This window comes from Eulemur rufifrons, chromosome 9 (genome assembly GCF_041146395.1).
Source record: "Eulemur rufifrons isolate Redbay chromosome 9, OSU_ERuf_1, whole genome shotgun sequence".
Taxonomy (NCBI): domain Eukaryota; kingdom Metazoa; phylum Chordata; class Mammalia; order Primates; family Lemuridae; genus Eulemur; species Eulemur rufifrons.
Genome location: NC_090991.1, coordinates 39,158,272 through 39,175,274, shown reverse-complemented (window position 1 = coordinate 39,175,274; position 17,003 = coordinate 39,158,272). Strand labels below are relative to the sequence as shown.

Below are 17,003 nucleotides of genomic sequence, written 5' to 3'. Positions count from 1 at the left end.
GAGAAGATTTTAAAACCATTTAAACCCTACCAATTGATCAAGATGCTGATTCATTATTTATCAGCCCTATTCCTCCTACCAGGGCTGTTGGCACAGAGAGGCTTGGCCTCAAGAGAATAGCTAGTTTCCCTAAGTTTGTTTCTCTAAAGCCCTATGTTCACAAAGGTCAAGAGTCAGACCTTCTGTGGAAGGAGAGTGCTTGGGATCTGTTATGTGACTTACAACAGTCCTTGGGCAACTCTCAAATGTTGGAGTGGAGCACTAGGGAGAAAAATCAGAGGCAGGTAGTGGGTGTGAACATGAAACTTGAGGTTAATTAGAAGAGATCTCCAAAAGTCTGGGCTATAGTTGCTGGATGTCTAAAAAACGTACTCTGAAACAGCAGAATATATTCAAGCACTGGTGTGCAGAGAGAGTCTTCTAAATTCCCCATTAGTAATAAATAAAATGTTTATTGTTGTAGCTCTGGTATATAACCCATTCCTCTTAAAATATAAGATCTCTGGTATGAATATTTCATGTCTATAAAATGACTGATCCCACCAGGAAAGGAGCTGTTGCTTTCTTTGAGGTAATTTTTTTCCCTTTGCTCCCTGTTGCTGAACCGTACAGCTTCATGAATAATTTTGCTTGCTGAAGGAAGAGAAAGTGTTTTTCATAAACTCATTTTCCAGGACTGTTTATAGCTGTTGGAAGGACTAGGTCTTCCCCACCCCCCAGTGTGTAAGGGCAGTACAGACTTGATTGTACAAAATATGTTTTGTAAATGTTGTGCTGTTAACACTGCAAATAAACTTGGTAGCAAACACTTCCACCAAGAACAACTGCTCTTGAGACTTGTACCAGCAGACTTTCTCTGAACCTCTTCACTGTGCTTTAGCCTCCTCATCTGAAAAATGGGGGTAATAATAGTATCTGTCTCCTAGGGTTATTGAAGCAGCTTAAATACCTTTTGTATTTCCTATTGCTGCCGTAACAAATTGTCACAAATTTAGTGGCTTACAACAATATCTGTTTATTATTTCACAGTCCGTGGGTCAGAAGTCTGAGGTGACTCAACTGGTATCTTTGTTTCAGGTTTCATGAAGCCAAAATCAAGGGGTTGGCAGGGCTGTGTTCTTTTCTAGAGGCTCTGGGGATGAATCTATTGAGGGTGTTGGCCGAATTGTTCCTTGCAGTTGTAGGACTGAGATCCCTGTTTCCTTGCTGGCTGTTGGCCAAGGGTCACTCTCAGCTTCTAGAGACTGCCCATATTCCTAGCTCCTGGCCCCCTACCTCCATCTTCAGAGCCAGCCATGGCTGGTCAAGTTTTTCTCACACTGAATCCCTCTGACTGCTACATCTTTCCAACTCCTGCCAAAGACATTTCTCTGTTTTTAGGGGCTCAAGTGATTAGATGACACCAAGCAGGCAGTTCAGGGTGATCTCGCTATCTTAAGGTCCATTGCCTTAATTAGAGCTGCAAATATCCTTCATAGCAGTACATAGATTAGTGTTGGATTGAATAGCCAGGAGACAGCAGTCGAGGCAGGACATCTTTAGAATTCTGCCTACCACTCCTATTTAACATGCTTAATACACAGATGACATTCTGTACCATTATTTCCTGGTCCTCACACTGTTTAGAGATTGGAATCCTCCCTAGGCAAAGAGAATGAAGTCATCACACGATGCAGTATTGCTATTTTGGAGGTGGTGGGGGGGAAAGTAGAGAAAATGGAGCTAACTGCCATTACATTTTATCTCTGACTTCAGCACAGCCCTATGCTGTGGGTATTTGTTACCTCATTTGAAAAATGAGAACTGAGGCTCAAGTTCCTTGTTTGTAAGATTTTGGTCAGACTTTGCACAGCTAGTAAATGAGTGCGTGGAGATCTGAACCCACCTTTCCACCCCATCATCACCTTTCTACCTGCATCAGTCACTGACCCCAGGACAGAAGGCAACAGTTCAAACTTAAGGGAATTTTGGGAGAGGAGTGGATTGTGAGGGGAACCAGCACTCTTCCTCTGTGGGCTGTGGTGGAAGACAGTAAAAGCAGCCTCAGTCAGGCAGAGGGTCTTGTGGGGTTGGATCATGGCTACTGTTTCCACTTCTTTCCAGCCTCCTAGCTTATAATTGTGTATCTTTCAGTTGTCAAAGCCTTGCAGTTCAGCATCACCTAGAGCTTGACCTCTCCAGGGCCCATGCCAGCTCCCTGTTTACCTGCCAGAGTTGATGGGTCTCAGAGCTAGCGGTAAAGACAAGTGGGAAGGAAGCAGAAGTGCTGTCAGCCCCGTCTTCAGTCCCACAGTGTCTCATTTCCAGTGACCAGTCATGGCTTACTGGGCCCTGGGGGTGAGCCAGGACTTGGCCTGCTGTCCCCATCACTGATAGGTTAATAGAAAAAGCAACATCTATCTAGTACAGCCTGCCTTTTCAGGAATGTTGGGTGAAAACAGATAACTAAAACACATTAGGTTTTCTGTAATTGTCTCCCAAGGTCTCCCAACAAAGATTTACCTCTCGAGCTCTGCATAACCTTTTCCAGAAGTCAAGTTCTGGCCCTGGCCTCAAGATGCCTTCCCCGGTTTAAGAGTCCTCTCTGATGATAGAGTAAATGTACTTGTTCCTTTGACCTCTGATTTTAAGATGTCCTCCCACTTTTCCACCCCACAACCTCTACCCGTCTCTGGGCAAAGCAGCACTTGGCAACTAGTTCCTGTATTACTCTTATCTCATTTTGCAAAAGGAACATCTGCAAAGACGCTGGAAAGGTAGGAGGAGAAGGATTATGCAGGCACAGGGAGGGGGCCTAGAGAAGAGCTTGAGCAGATATCTCTCTCCTAAAAAATGCAACCAAAATCATCAACAAAGTATCGGCTGAAAAACATGCAGGAGAAAAAAAAAAGGAATCAGTGTTGGGATAGTTGGAACGGAAGGAGCCAAGCTGCCCAGAATGTATCCTGTGAAGGCTGGGAGGAGCAGATAAGGTCAGCCCCAGAAGCAGACGGCACAGAGAGAGTGGCAGGGTGAGGGAAAACTGCAGATCTAGCCAAGGAAACGAGAGAGAGAGAGAGAGAGAGAGAGAGACACACACACACACACACACACCGGCCTGCTGCCTGGGGAATGTGGGAGCTCCGCTTATCAACGGCTGGACAATGGCTGAGCCAGAGGCCCTTCACTGTACTTCAGTGACGCCTAGCTTCCTCGAACAACCTGTAAATCTGCCCATAACAGGGAGAAAATTAAAGAAACTAACCTGGGCAAATAGGAAATTAAGAAGCGGAAACAGCTCCTGTGGAGAGCGGGATTGGGGAGATAAGAGGTAGCTGATTCTGAAAGGATGACCAGGAAAATCTAAGCAATGGTTTGAGGGGTTGGAAGGAATCAAGATCTGAGGAGACTATCCTGTCCCCACCAGCACCACTGTGCTACAGTGGCTGGGAAACTTTGGAGACCTAGTTTCAAGGACCCAAAATGATACTTGGCAGTTTAACATGCAGTTGAGTACAGAGGTTCTCAAAGCATGGTCCCCTGAGGGGGGCGTGAGAGGGCAGTAGCATCACCTAGGGATTTGTTAGACATGCAGATTCCGGGGCCTCACCCAGCCCTACTGAATCAGAAACTCTGGGGATGGGGGCCAGCAACCTGTGATTCTGCAACAGGCTCAAGTTTCAGAACCACTGCCTTAGTGTAAGGGGCTGCTAATCGGTAGAAAATGTTACCTATGGTCTATTTTATCTCCAGGAGCAGTGAATTTTGGGCCTGTTAAGGATAATAAGGTTTGTGGGCTGGTTCTTATCTACAAAGTTGCAGCAGGTGGCTTTGGTTAACTCCAGAAAGGCTCCTTAAGGAAAGACAGTAGTCCCCTCTCTGTATCCATAGTTTTGCTTTCCACATTTTTGGTTACCAGAGGTCAATCTTGGTCTGAAAATATTAAATGGAAAATTCCAGAAATAAACAATTCATAAGTTTTAAATTACACACCATTCTGGGTATTGTTATAATCGTTTGGTTTTATTGTTATTGTTAATCTCTTTGCCCAATCTATTTAATTTAAAAGTTAAAAATTTACTTTATCATAGGTATGTATGTATAGGAAAAAACATAGTATATGTAGAGTTCAGGCATCCACTGGGGGTCTTGGAACATATCCCTAACGGATAAGGGGGGACTACTATACAAAGCAAAAGACAAAGATTAAATTATATTAGCAGCCTAGGAAGAGAAGGACCAGGCTGCTTTAAAAAATCAGCTAGAGGTTTAGGGGGTTTTATTAATATTTAAATTGCAGTGAAACCACAGCTGCAGCCTTTGACTCCAGCATAGAGATATGCAAATGTGGCTTTCAAAAGAAAGGCAATTTCAGACAGCCCTCAAGGTAACAAGAACAAATAAAACAAATGATTTTGTAATTTATCTTTATTGACTGATTTTGCACAAGGCACAGACAGCCCACACTCAGCGAGAGTCAGCAACAGCCCAGGAGGGAGAGAGGCAGGCAGACCCATAGACTGGTGACAGGAAAGACCCCAGGAGGACAAAAGGGAGGAGGCAGATGGGAGGAGAAGACAACTAAATTAAAAGGGAAGGAAAATGGAAACCCAGCCCTGGCTTCTACGGACCATCTGATCTTACCAGCTTTCAGGAGTGACAACAATAATCATCATTAATGGCTATCATTTGCCACATTCCTGCTAAGTGCCATGCACTGTTCCCCACGTACAAATGAGGAAAATGAAGCATGGTGAAATCAAGGGACTTGCCCAAGGTCACACAACAAAAGGAAGGGGCAGTGTCCGGATTCAAACAAAGGTCTGTGTGAGGCTGAAGCCCTTGCCCTTTCCAGTGCATCATGCTGGGAACCAGTCCTGAGAGGCAGCGAATAACAATCAGACTAGTGATGGAGGGGATACTTCTTCCTTCCAGTTCTGTGGTAACCTGTGCATGGGGGTGGGGAGGTGTAGTTGTGGAAGGAAGACTGAAAGATCCATGTCTAACCTTCAAATTGCTTACTATTTAATGGGTGAGGTGACAAAGCCACAGAAAACCCTTGCAGAATTCTGGTTCAGAAGCTCTTTGGGGGCTGCATAGTGGGACCAGGCTCTGTCTACTGTGGGGGTACATTTGGTGGAGGCATCTCAACTGGGCCATGGAGCTTGAGTGGGTTTGGCCAGGTGAAAAAGAAGCCAGGAGATTTCAGAAAGCCCAGGTGAGAACCCCCAGCTGCTAGAATTGGAAGAAGGAGCACCTGATCCAGAGAGAGGAGTAGACATGGGAGAGTCTTCTAAGAATACATTTCTCTGACCCTTTCCTCCACTCAGTCTTCCTTAGCCCAAACCCGACCTCTCTAGTGCCTCACTAGCTGCTCCCTTACAGGCACCCTGGCCACCAAATATGGGGCCCCTTGGATTTTGCCCATACCGCATCTTCTACTGGGCTGTTCTGATCTGTCATCGCCTCAGGCCCAAATCCTGCCTCCCTCCTCAGAGCCTTCCCCAGGTTTTCCAGGCCAAAATCTCTCCCCATTTAGAATACCCCGGAAGTTTTCCTTTGTTTATGACAATAAGTTATTCATGTGCATATTCTAGCTTCTCTGTTTGACTAGAAGGCTCTTATAATCCCTTATGGTGAAGATTAGTATCATTTGATAGTTGCTATTATCCAGCTCTGTACCTGGCAGATATCTTATTAGGCACCCAATGAGAATTTGCTAAATGAATAAGGTAAAGGATGAATGAGTGGACTCAGTGTATTGAAGGATTTCTCCAACTCATGGCCCCACCCTCAAGAACTTTGGAAAAAGCCATATTATGCCACCGGGAGTGCTAATTCCTTTCAATCCCTCCGACCCATTTTTTAGTATCTTGATTTACCTAAAAAACAAGGGATCTAAGTGTCCAGGAATCACTCTTACTCTTCTAAACCCTTGATTCTCTTGCCTATCATGAAGCCTACTATCCTTTTGTGATTAATTAGACCAACACCCACTCAGACAGAAAGTCAGTTTCCCCTATCCATCAGCAAGGTCTTCCCCAGGCTGGACAGTCTAGGCAGACAGACTGCAGCTGCCACCACTGGGGAAATAATTATGATATTCATCATGATCTCCTTGCAAGTTCTAAACACTAGCACAGCTATTATTGCTCCCTCTTCACTAGGGGAAAGATTGCTAACCCCACTTTACAGGTGATAAAACTGAGGTCCAGGGCCTTGTCAAAGGTTACTGAGTGAGTTGGTGTCAGACGTGGAACTAACCAGCTCAGGAGTCCCTATTCATCAGGCCAGAGATGGAAATGCCCTCATTCTGTTGTCCGGGAGAGGACATGTGTGGACTCCAGTTGAGTAGGGATATAGTTGCTGGGGAAGGTAAAAGAAAGTTTGTGACTCTGTGAAATTTTTTCTCTGCAATGGTGCAGCAGTTGTCACTGATTAATTCCAGAAGGGTTTTCTCTGAAGCATTGCCACATGTCCTAGATGAGGGGAAACAGAGAGGGTGGATCCAAAGGTAACACAGACACACAGGTAAGCATCTTCTCTTGAAAACCACATAAAACTAAATGGTAATGTATATTAGCAAGAGAAAAGTTACAATTTAGGAGGGTCTTCCCAGCTGTTAGGCTGTAGGACTCTGGAATATACTAGTACAAAGTAGGTAGAAAATCTTCCCTTGGAAACCCTGTTCCTAGAGCCTGGTGACAGGAGGTCTTTCCGGGAGGCAAAGGGCTTCCGGGTCTGTCTCAGGGACCTCTGCAGCCACGAAGGTGAGAAGCCTGCAGAAGGGGCCATCCTCAAGCCCACAGAGACTCCAAACGCTTGGAAACCAAGGTCTGTGCATGAGCCACCTCTGGTTTCTAACCAAATGCCAGAGAATTTAAGAGAAAAAAAATCCCTATTAGAAATTCAAGAGGCCATTTCCTACAGATGTGGTCCCAGTGCTGTGCTGGCCAAGGCAGCGATTTCTCCCTCCCACCAAAATCCAATCCTTCTCTCCTAGCATCATCCTAAAGCGTGTTGGGGATTATCCTCCTCACCCCTGGCCAGCTCTGGGCTTTTTTCCAGCGTACGCCAGCCTCCGTTATCCTCCACTCTTGCTGAGGCCTCCACAGCTTCCCTGTCCCACGAAGGCTGTGGGATATGCAATGGGCAGAGGAGTGTAAAACCTGAGTCCCAAGAGATGGTTGATGCAAAACATTGTGAATGCACTAAAAGGCCACTGAATTGTAGATCTTAAAATGGTTAATTGTACGTCATGTGAATTTCACTCGACTTTTTTAAAGAAACAAAAGCTGAGCCACTTTGCGAGGGGAAGAGGAGCTGGGCCCAGCTCTGAGGCTCTGAGGGTTGGGGCTCCTTGCAGGGAGTGGCAATGAGTGACAATGGGAAGGCCGGTCTGGCCCTCCTCACTCCTCCTCCAGGGCCAGATGGGAACTGGGGCTAGGGAAAAAGGCCCAAGTGGGGCAGCACCGGGCTCTGGGCAAAAGAGAAGGACTCAGTGAAAGCGAGGAGGCTGCAGCCGTCGGCTCATTTGCATCATAAGTGATTGGTTTTCCTTGCTCGTCCCTCATTAGGACACAATGGACAGTTGTTTGCTGGCGCAGCAGATCCATTTACCAAAGGAGAGAGGAGACAGAGCACAAGTGACCGCTGGGCAATAGTGCTGAGGGGTGGGCAGCCGCCTCCCCTCCCCTGTGTCCCCCCAGGCCACTGGGACCATTGTTCTCACACAATGTGAAGGGATCTTAGAGAGCAAACCACTCCCTCACCCTACAGAGGAGGGGACTGAGGTGCTAAGAGGGAGTGAGGCTTGCTAAAGTCAGTGGGGAGCTCATGCAGAACTGGGGCTTCTAGAATCTCAAGTCTGGATTCTAGGCCAGGCACGGTGGTTCATGGCTGTAATCCCAGCACTTTAAGTGGCAGTGGCAGGAGGATCTCTTGAGGCCTGGAGTCACAGCTACTGGGGAGGCTGAGCCCCAGATTTTGAGATTACAGTGAGCTGTGATAGATCCTGTCACTGCCTTCCAGCCTGGGTGACTGAGCAAGACCCTGTCTCAAAAATATAAAAATAAATAAACTCTAGATGCTAGACTCTCATTCCAGGGCTCACTTCATTTCCCTTCAATACTTTCTCACTCCCCTTTCCCCTCCTGTGTTTCCATCTCTGTGGTCTCTCTCCTGTTCCGGGCCTTAGTTTCCATCATTCTGTCTCCTGTGTCTGTCTACCTAATCTCTATTCCTGCCCCTATCTGTATCTTTTCCTCTCAGTTTCCAGGCAGATAGGGTAATTACTAAACTTCTAATTAACCCCTGCCCTAACAAAGGTGGGTCTGGCAGGGGAGGAGAGCAATTTGAGAACTGTCTTGGTGTGTTTTAGGGATAGGTTGGGGGAGACAGCAAATATGTGTTGGGGCCTATTACAAACCAGGCACTAAGACGCACATGGCACACTGTATCTCATTTCATACCACAGACAAAGAATGAGGCTCAGAGAAGTTGAGGAACTTGTGCAAGAGCACTCAGCTGGCAGATGGCAGCTGCCTGCCCCGAATCCTCCATCCTCCCACCTTGCACTCAGCACGGAGTCTTACGCAGGGTGAGGGGCCACTGATTCCAGGCCCAAGTGAGGCACAACCTCCCTGAAGGAAGCTGCTCAAGGCAGGAACTGCCTCCCCCCAGCACCCTCTCCTCCCTCTGACCCCCACCTGCCTCTGGGCCCCTTCTGCAGAGTGGGAAAATCTCACATGCACACTTTCGCACCTGGGGGAGTGGGGAGGCAGTGATCAAGAGAGAAAACTGACAAATCCAGACCCTGGGGGTCTCCCTCCTTCTCGAAGGACCCATCTGCCCCTCCCCTTTGCGGGTGAAGCCTGCCAGCGTCTGTGTGTCTGTGTCTGTTCCATTGTGCGCTGGGGGAAGGGGAGAGTCAGGGTGAGTGGGTGTCTGTGTGCATGAACATAAGGCCTCTGGGTTCATTCTGACACTGAATGAAAAACTCACCAATTATTCGTCCAATCTCATTAATATGCAGACAGACATCTGTTATTTGGGAGTCAACAGCAGAGGCATTTTCTTGGGGGGGAGGGGCACTTATGTACATGGCTCTCTTGTCTCCCTGGCTGCTGAGGGTTGGCTGCTTGGGAATCACCCCACCCCTCCTGACCTGGAGTGTCCCCTCTCTCTGACCCTCACCCGCAGCCTTAAGGAGAGCAAGTAAGGGGTTCATTAGAGATGGAGGGAGATCTGGGAACCAGTTGGAAGGAGGGAGGTAGGAGAGGAGTTACCCTGCGTAGAAGAAACTCCAAGAACAAAGAGCTGAACCCATTCTTGGGTAAGCGACTGTGGATTTGGGGATAGAACTGTACCGGGATTCCTGCCTTACTGGGCACCTCAGGGACATGAGCCCTTCCCCACCTTCCTCAGCCTGCAGGACAAGTCTGACTATATCTGGGGTGGTCACTATGGAAACCTGGGGTCTTCACCCACAGACTAGAAAAAGTAACAAGAGGAGTTCAGAAAAATGGAAACCAAGGGACCTCAACCTTTGGAGGAGTCACCAAAGCTCTCCCCAGCCCCCAGAATCATGCAGGAACAAGACACAGCCACCTCCCCCTTCCTCCAACCTCCCAATCCAGGCACAAAATACCCCCTTTCCTGATTCCCTCAGACCCAGCTTAGAAGCACTCACGCCTGTCTGTCTTGGTTGTAAGGAATGAACGTTGACATCAGCCTCGTAAAGACACCATGAAGTAGACATGGTGATCAGCCCCCTTTTCTAGGTATGAAAACCGAGGTTCAGAAAGATGCTGGGACTCGCCAAAGGTTCCCCAGAGAGGAGGCAGCAGGGCTGGGCCCAGGCCCTCAGACTTCTGCCTCCAAACCTTAAGCTCTTTCCATGACAGTCCCTCCTGGGAGAGCTGGGGACCACTCACAGCTCAAGTGTTTCAGGGGTTAGACTGAGTCCCCCTCTGTCCCCCAGCCCCTCCCTCCCAGGGGCAGGCTGATTGCCTAGGTTAAGAAACACTGGCAGCATCACAGCGTGATTAGTTGTTTATTTCATTAAATGATTAACGAGGCTACATTGTTTCCCAAACGAGTGTCTAATTTGTGGGGGAAACAGCTGCAGAGGAGGAAGCTGGGTCTGACTCCTGCATCTGGGGTGGGGGCGGGAGTAAGTCCCCTCCCTCCAGCCTGCAGGGGCCTTTGAGGATCTGCCTCATTCCCTCCTCCCACCCATGAGCTCCTCAGCCCAGAGGCACAGCCTCCTCCCCTGGAAATAAAACGCAGGGCAGCCCGGATCTGCAGAGGGGACCAAAATCTGTTCCCAGTGGTACTGGAAATGTATTAAACTTTGGGGGGTTCCTCCAGCTGATTTATCTTCATAATTAAGTTTGCTTTCGGCAGATATTGAAATTCGTTTGCATTCCCTGAGCACACATGGCAGGAGAGGGAGACTAAAAGAGAGGGCCACAAACACTCCACACTTTGGTGGCTGCAGGCTTGAACCTGCTTTGTATAGACAAGTCCAAAGTGGAAAAGACAAGCCACCCGGCCAAAAATCCCAAGTCAATTTTTATGGCAGGTCCCTGTGAGGGAAGGGTCAATCCTCCGAGACAGATGACATCCACCTGGCTGGGCCCAGGAGCCCCAGCCCTCTCCTGCACCTCAGCCCAGGACTGGGGTCCTTGAGGAGGGTGTCAGAGTCAGTCCCTAACCAGGTCTCAGTTTGAGGGGGTGGTTATCCAAGGGCACTTAGATAGTTTCAAGTGCCCTTGAAGTTATCCTAGAGTCCTTGAGATTGGCTGAGACAGACCAGGACAGGAGTCCTGCGTGCGTGTGTGTGTGTGTGTGTGTGTGTGTGTGTGCGCGCGCGTGCGCGCGCGCGCGCACCAGGGAAGACATGGGATTTCCCTCCCTCTCAAGACTGAGGCCTGGCATGGGGAAAGGAGAAGCTATTCTAAATGGCACATCTCAGGGTCAAATCCCTCAGTCCCCCCCCATACCTAAAACAGATAACCATCTATCCAAAAACAAATGCGATCACTTCATTCTCTGCTTGAAATCCTTGGTGGCTCCTCACTCCTCAGAGTGAAGTCCTGGTTCCTGCGTGGGCCCTGCAGCAGCCTCGGTGTACCTTCCCTGCTCTGTCTGCTCCTTGCCCTCGGGAGCCCCCACAGTACCATGCTCCTTCTCATCTCCACGCGTGTCCACATGCTGTGCCCTCTGCCCAGACTGCCTTTCCTACCCTTTCCCTGCCTGGCAAACTCCTCCTCGACCCTCAGGAGCTGACTCAGAGGACTGGCTCCCCAGGCTGCAAGGAGCTCCCACAGCACCCCATACGTGTGCAAACATCCTTTAGCCCGGGCACCCTCATGCCTAGGGTACCTCTCTTCCCCACTGGGCTGGCCCCCAGAAGCTCAGACACTGGTCCTTGCAGGTTCCCAAGCAGGTGTGTGGTGCACAGTTGGTGCTCAGTACCTATTTGCTGCATGAATGAGGGGGGGATGGGCTGTAAATTAGGGTGGGATCCCAGCAGACAGGACGGTGAGGTCTCTCCTAGAGTGTGTCTGGGAGAACTGGCTGGGGCTGGGGGAGGGGAGGGCCAGGGATGGTTCCTGGGGGAGAATGTCACCGAAAAGAGGCCAGTGGGACCAGAGCCAGGGAGGGAATACAGGACAATCTGAAATCCGACTCCCGAGAAAACAGACTAGCACTGTCCTTCCTGACAACAAGCGTTCTGGCCCTCCCCTCCACCAACTTTCCTTCTCTAAGGGATGGGTAGGGGTGACCCTAAACTCACAGCGATGCTCCCTGAAAATCATCACAGAGCTCAGGATGGAAGGAGGGAGAGAGCCTCTGCCTCTGGGGACCCCAGAATCAAACTGCTAACCCCTTGGGAAACTTTGCCCTGCAGAGGGTCAGCTTTTGTGTTGTAGAGGCTTTCGATGCCCTCCCTATCCCCCACAATCTCCAGGGCAGCAGCAGTCTCCAGGCCAGGGGAGGAGATGGGGAGCAGGACCCCCGGGCTGAGTAACGCTGGGAAATTGTACATCAGTCCACTCTAGAACCCCCAAATGGCCTGAGGATTGTCCACCTCATTAACTGGCATGAACAGTCCCAAAACATCTCAATCTCCCACCTCTGGCTCCTAAAAGGACACTTCTGATCCAACCCATGGCTTTTTCCTCTTCTCCACCTGTAGACATGGACAGGAAAGTTCCCTCTGATGTCTAACTTTCCCTCCTGCTGCTAGAGATTGGTAGATTGGTTTTTTTAAAAAGCAACAAAACTAAAGCCACAGCCGTTTTCCATGGACATGGGCTTTATTGGGGACTACTGGGGAAGGGGAGGAGCTAGGGCTGGTGGGTTGATGGGGGGACAGGCATCTCCTTTTTACTTTAGTGCATGTTGCATGGAGGTTAGGATGTGTGAGAACAGCTGTAGAGGTGAGAGGAAAGGAAGAGAGAAGATCATAGAATGGACACTTTCCTTAGTGAAGGAATCCAGGACCAGCATATGGGGACTGGTGGCCAGGGGGGAAGGTACCCTTCATATGGGAGATTTAACCAAGGTCACTGTTTGATTCCAGCTTCCCTAACCCCCACCTGCCCCATCCCAGTTCATTCCCCACATGCCTGCCCTGTTAGTTCCCTCAACTTCCACTGGAGAGGAGGGGGATGAGGATGTGGGGGATGGTGACACCCTTCTACCCTCCAGCACCCCTGCCCAGGAGGATTACTTGCTCTGACCTCCCAGCCAGGATCAGGAAGCCCAAGGTGCAGGCAGGAGCACAACTGTGCCCCTCACCACCCCTCCGCATGTTCTCCCCCACCCTGGCCCCTCACATGAGGTTGCAGCTCTTGGCTCGATCCTTGTGTATCTCGCCCTCATTCCCCCGGTCTGGCCGTCCTGACAACTGAGCAGATCGCTGCAGTCCCCGACGTGAGTCAGTACGGCGCAGCTGCCTATGACCACGGCCAAGGGAGGCCACTGTGGCCACGTGGAAAACATCCCTGACACTGCGCTCAGAAGACCGGGAGGAGCACTCAACGTAGGACACAGCCCCCACCTGCTTGGCCAGCACAGAGCCCTGGAAGAGAAGTGCATGGGAGAAAGTTATGAGGCTGAGGCTGCAGCTCAGCAAGGAGAATAGAGGCTGTGGGCTGGGGTTGAAGGTCAGAGCTGGGGGTGGTCAAGGGATCAGGTCAGAGGTTAGAGGCCAGGGCAAGGGATCAGTCAGGTAGGGTGGTTTCAAATCAGAGATTGGCAGGGGTAGAGGTGAAAGGTCTAGGCTGGGCTTGGTTTAGAGGTCAAGGGTCCCACCTGCTCATGTGTCACAGGGATAAGCCTCTGCTTGGACAGCTCCCTCAGTGTGGCCAGGTCAGTCCGCATGTCCAGTTTACAGCCAACCAGCACAACCTTGGCATTGGGGCAAAACTCTTGAGTCTCCCCTTGCCACTATTTGGGGGAAGAAAATAGAGTTGTGAAGGGGTTGAGGGAGACACAGAGTGAACCCCTGCTCCATGCCAGCAGCATGCCCTTCCTTCTCACAGCACGCAGAAACCACGCATCCCTCTGCACTCTCCCATGTCAGGCAGGAGGTGGGAGTGGTAGGCTTGGGTCAGAGCAGGATGGGGTGAGAGAGAAAGGGAGAAGAGGGATGGGGTGGGGCTGACGGGTTGGGGCCTTCCTTCTCCCTCAGTGGCCATGAGGGAGCCTGGAACCTTCCCGTTCCCTCTCCCCTTTCCCATACTCTCTCCTGGAAACAGACCCATCCCACCCTCCCCTCCCCCACCTGGGAACTGGGGCTGCCCTTGCTGACTTCTGTCCATTCACCAGGGGCTTTTCTCATGGAAATAGGGGCCTGGAGAGGAGGCCACAGGGCTTTCTTGAGCTGGGGATCAGCATTCCCATCCCCTCCATCTAGGGCTGCCATCCTCAAGGAGATGGAAGAGCAGATAAGGAATCCCTGGAGTACTCCTCCCTTCTCTCCCCCATCTCCCCCAGTGCTGCATCCAGCTCTGGGGACTGATTTTCAGAAGTGGGAGGTGGGAAGGTGGGGGTGGGACAGGGTTAGGGACGGATGAAGACTTCACCCACTATCCAGCTGATGGCCATGCCCCAGCCATCACTCCCCCCTCTCCTGGCTCATGTGTCAGGACCATGGGATCTGGTCCCCCTCAGTCCAGCTTCCCCAGGCTCCCACCTTCTTGAGGACACTGTCCAGTGTTTCTGGTCGGCTAATGTCGAAGCAGATGAGCACAGCGTCAGAATCAGGGTAGGCCAGAGGCCGGACATTATCATAATAAGAGGAACCTGAGGGAAGACAGGGAGTGAAGGGACAGATGAGAGGACTGAATGGGTGGCAGGCCTGGAAAGGAATGGGTGACCTTAGAAGTCCTGGTCAAGGGGTGCTGGGAGCAATCACCAATACCCTTCATGGCATCCATGTTTCCCAAGGAGGGAAGCAGGCACAGGGGACGTGGGAGGGTGGGAAAAAGCTCTCTGCTTCCCTAGGGCTTTCTCTAAAAGTAGCAATTCTGAATCTTTTCTGAGTTTTGGACCCCTTTGAGAAGCTCATGAAATCCATGGACATTCTCACAAAATTTTGCATGTGCTTTCTAGGCTTTGACAGACATCTAAAGCCCTCCAGGGAACTCATATAAAAATAAAAACTCTCCCCATTTTGGAGGGAGGGAGAGGAGGAAGAGGGGCAGGGAAAGCACTTTACCTCTCTGAGGACTTGACCTCAGATTTCTCTAGTCCAGTGTAGACAGTGTAGAGAAATGGTTCCCCTGCCCACCTCCCCACCCAGGAAATTCTAAATGTCTTTTCTAAACCCAGTCCCATGTCCTAAGAAATATGTTCCAAAATAAAAGCCATTCCTTCCCAATTTTCCCAGGTAGGCAGAACCCAGCTGAGAGGCTCAGATACTAGTCTTTCTCCTCCAGAATATGGTTTCTGTCAGGCTCAGCGAGCCCTGCCTCAGTTTCCCTGGCTTTAAGAAGAAAATTGATTTTTCCTTTCTCCTAGAATTGGATGGATGAGTTGGGCTGACCTGGAACCTAAGGGTCTAACCAAGGGACAGGTCAGGGTGAGCAGCCCTGGAAGTCAGGGTGACCCCAGGGGACTTGGATACCTGAAGTGTCCCACATGTTGAGCTCAATGCGGCGCTTGTCGATCTCAAAGCTCGCGGTGTAGTTCTCAAACACTGTGGGGACATAACTCTGCAGACACAGATGGGTCCAGATGAGATCCTCTCTCCAGTCCTCACCCCAGACAAATGCCGTCCTCACTTCCACACCCAGTCCAGCCCAGCCCCTGGACACAAGTTGGTCTGGGATTGGGCAAAGGGGAGATCCCGGGAGCTGCTGCCTCCAAGAAATCTCTGCTAGGCTCCCAGACCTTTGCCCGGTCCCTTCAGCCCCTTAGTTCTTCCTCTGTCCGTTGCCCAGGACTCCGACATTCCCCCCGCGCTCCTCCTCTGGTTCTCCCAAACCCCATCCATCTCACCCTGCTCCCTAATTCCTCCCACCCCAATCCTCTGCAGTCCTTCCAGAGCCCCCAACGCCACCCCCCGGCCCTCCGAGCCCCGGCCTCTTGTCCCTAGTTACCCTGGCACTCGTTTCCATCCGTCCCCAGGGCCCCTGTCATCCACCCCCAGCTGCCTTAGCGCCCCGCTCCCAAGACGCGGGTCCCTCACCCCGGGGTAGGCGTCCTTGGCGAACACCTGCAGCAGCGCCGTCTTGCCGCACTCTGCGTCTCCCACCACCACGATCTTGCAGCGACCGCTCTGCCCCTCCATAGTCCCGGCTACGCGCCGGCCCCCCACGCCAGCCCCCTCCCGGGCCCCGCCGCCGCTGCTGCCGCCACCTCCCCCGCCGCTGCAGCTGCAGCCGCTCGGGCCGCCGACACCGGCATCTCGCGGGCCCGCGCCGAGCCCCCGCCCGGGGCCGCGGCCCCCCCCTCCGCCCCGCCCCCAGCCCGGCGGCCGCGCCCCCGGCCCCGCCTCCCACTCGCGCGGCCGGGGGGCGGGGCCCAGAGGAGCTGGGCGGAGCCCTGGGAACCCAGGCGGGGGAACCCAGGCCCCGGAGCACGGCTTTAGCTTGCTGGTGTGGTCTAAGGGGCCTCTGCCGGTTCGGGGCGGGCCGGACCGGGCTTATTTGACTTCTTTGAGGATACGGGCAGGGAGGAGTTCGGCTGAAGTTCTGAGGGTTAGGGTGTGAGCGGCACACGCGCGAGGTTAGGGCCTTCTGTGTGCCCACGCGTGCACGCAGGTGTGCTAGTGCGGACACGCGCGGTGGCAGCCATCCACTTCTTGAACACAGGGGGGCGAGAGATAGCAGGGCAAGGAGGGAGTCTTTTTGGTTTTTTCTCCCGCCTCCACTCTCATGTCCCGGCAGGGGGTCCTGGGGAAATGCGAGGATGAACTCCAACACACGCACCCGGGCAGGGGTGACATCATAGCTTTCCGTCCCCATGGCAACGGGCGGCTGGTTCTGGGGCTGTGGTGACTTAACAGCGGGCCTGGACTAACGGGGAAGCGTGGACTGAGCTCCTCCAGCCAAGCGCTGGGTGGAAAGTTTTGGGGGAGCTGCGTCCTCTGGTGGATGCTTGGGGAGACGGAAACGGGGAGGAAGAGAAAGATACAACTGCCAGAGTGACACCCCTATTGGAGCCAGAGACAACCCCAAAATTCATTGCAGGCTTGATTCTGAGTCTAACAATTATAAAATCACTGTTTTGCATTTGCATGCCATCTTTTACTTTTTGAAAGTGCTTCCTTATATCGAGGATATTCGGTTTAATTTTGTATTGTCCTAAATGACCCTGTAAAGATGACTGGAACACGCAGCATCAACACCATTTTACAGAAGGGAAAAGGAGGCACAAAGCATTAACCAAAGTCAGATAGAAAGTTTTAAAGGCTCAGTCTCCATGTTCCTAGTTTGCCACTGCAAGACCACTGATTGGAAGTCTCATCCCTGCGTGGGTTATAGGTAGAGTCAGGGCATGAGGCA

At 51.3% G+C, this 17,003-nt stretch overlaps 1 protein-coding gene across 1 annotated transcript; it reads right to left on the bottom strand.

Annotated features, from left to right (window-relative positions):
- Window positions 1–10,881: 10,881 nt before the first annotated feature.
- Window positions 10,882–15,926, bottom strand: RND2 (Rho family GTPase 2). Its single transcript, XM_069482590.1, has 5 exons — window positions 15,686–15,926; window positions 15,122–15,209; window positions 14,189–14,298; window positions 13,306–13,440; window positions 10,882–13,072 (listed from the first exon to the last, which is right to left on the bottom strand). The coding sequence occupies exons 1-5, from the start codon at window positions 15,785–15,787 to the stop codon at window positions 12,824–12,826; spliced, it is 684 nt and encodes a 227-aa protein (XP_069338691.1). The 5' UTR covers window positions 15,788–15,926; the 3' UTR covers window positions 10,882–12,823.
- Window positions 15,927–17,003: the final 1,077 nt, after the last annotated feature.

Bases quoted from the DNA above. Each gene is read 5' to 3' on its own strand.
- RND2 (XM_069482590.1), bottom strand. From the start codon at position 15,787: ATGGAGGGGCAGAGCGGTCGCTGCAAGATCGTGGTGGTGGGAGACGCA. The intron at 15,210-15,685 runs GTGAGGGACCCG...CTGTGTCTGCAG, and splicing joins CCAAGGACGCCTACCCCGGG to AGTTATGTCCCCACAGTGTT. The intron at 14,299-15,121 runs GTATCCAAGTCC...GTCTTCCCTCAG, and splicing joins CAACATGTGGGACACTTCAG to GTTCCTCTTATTATGATAAT.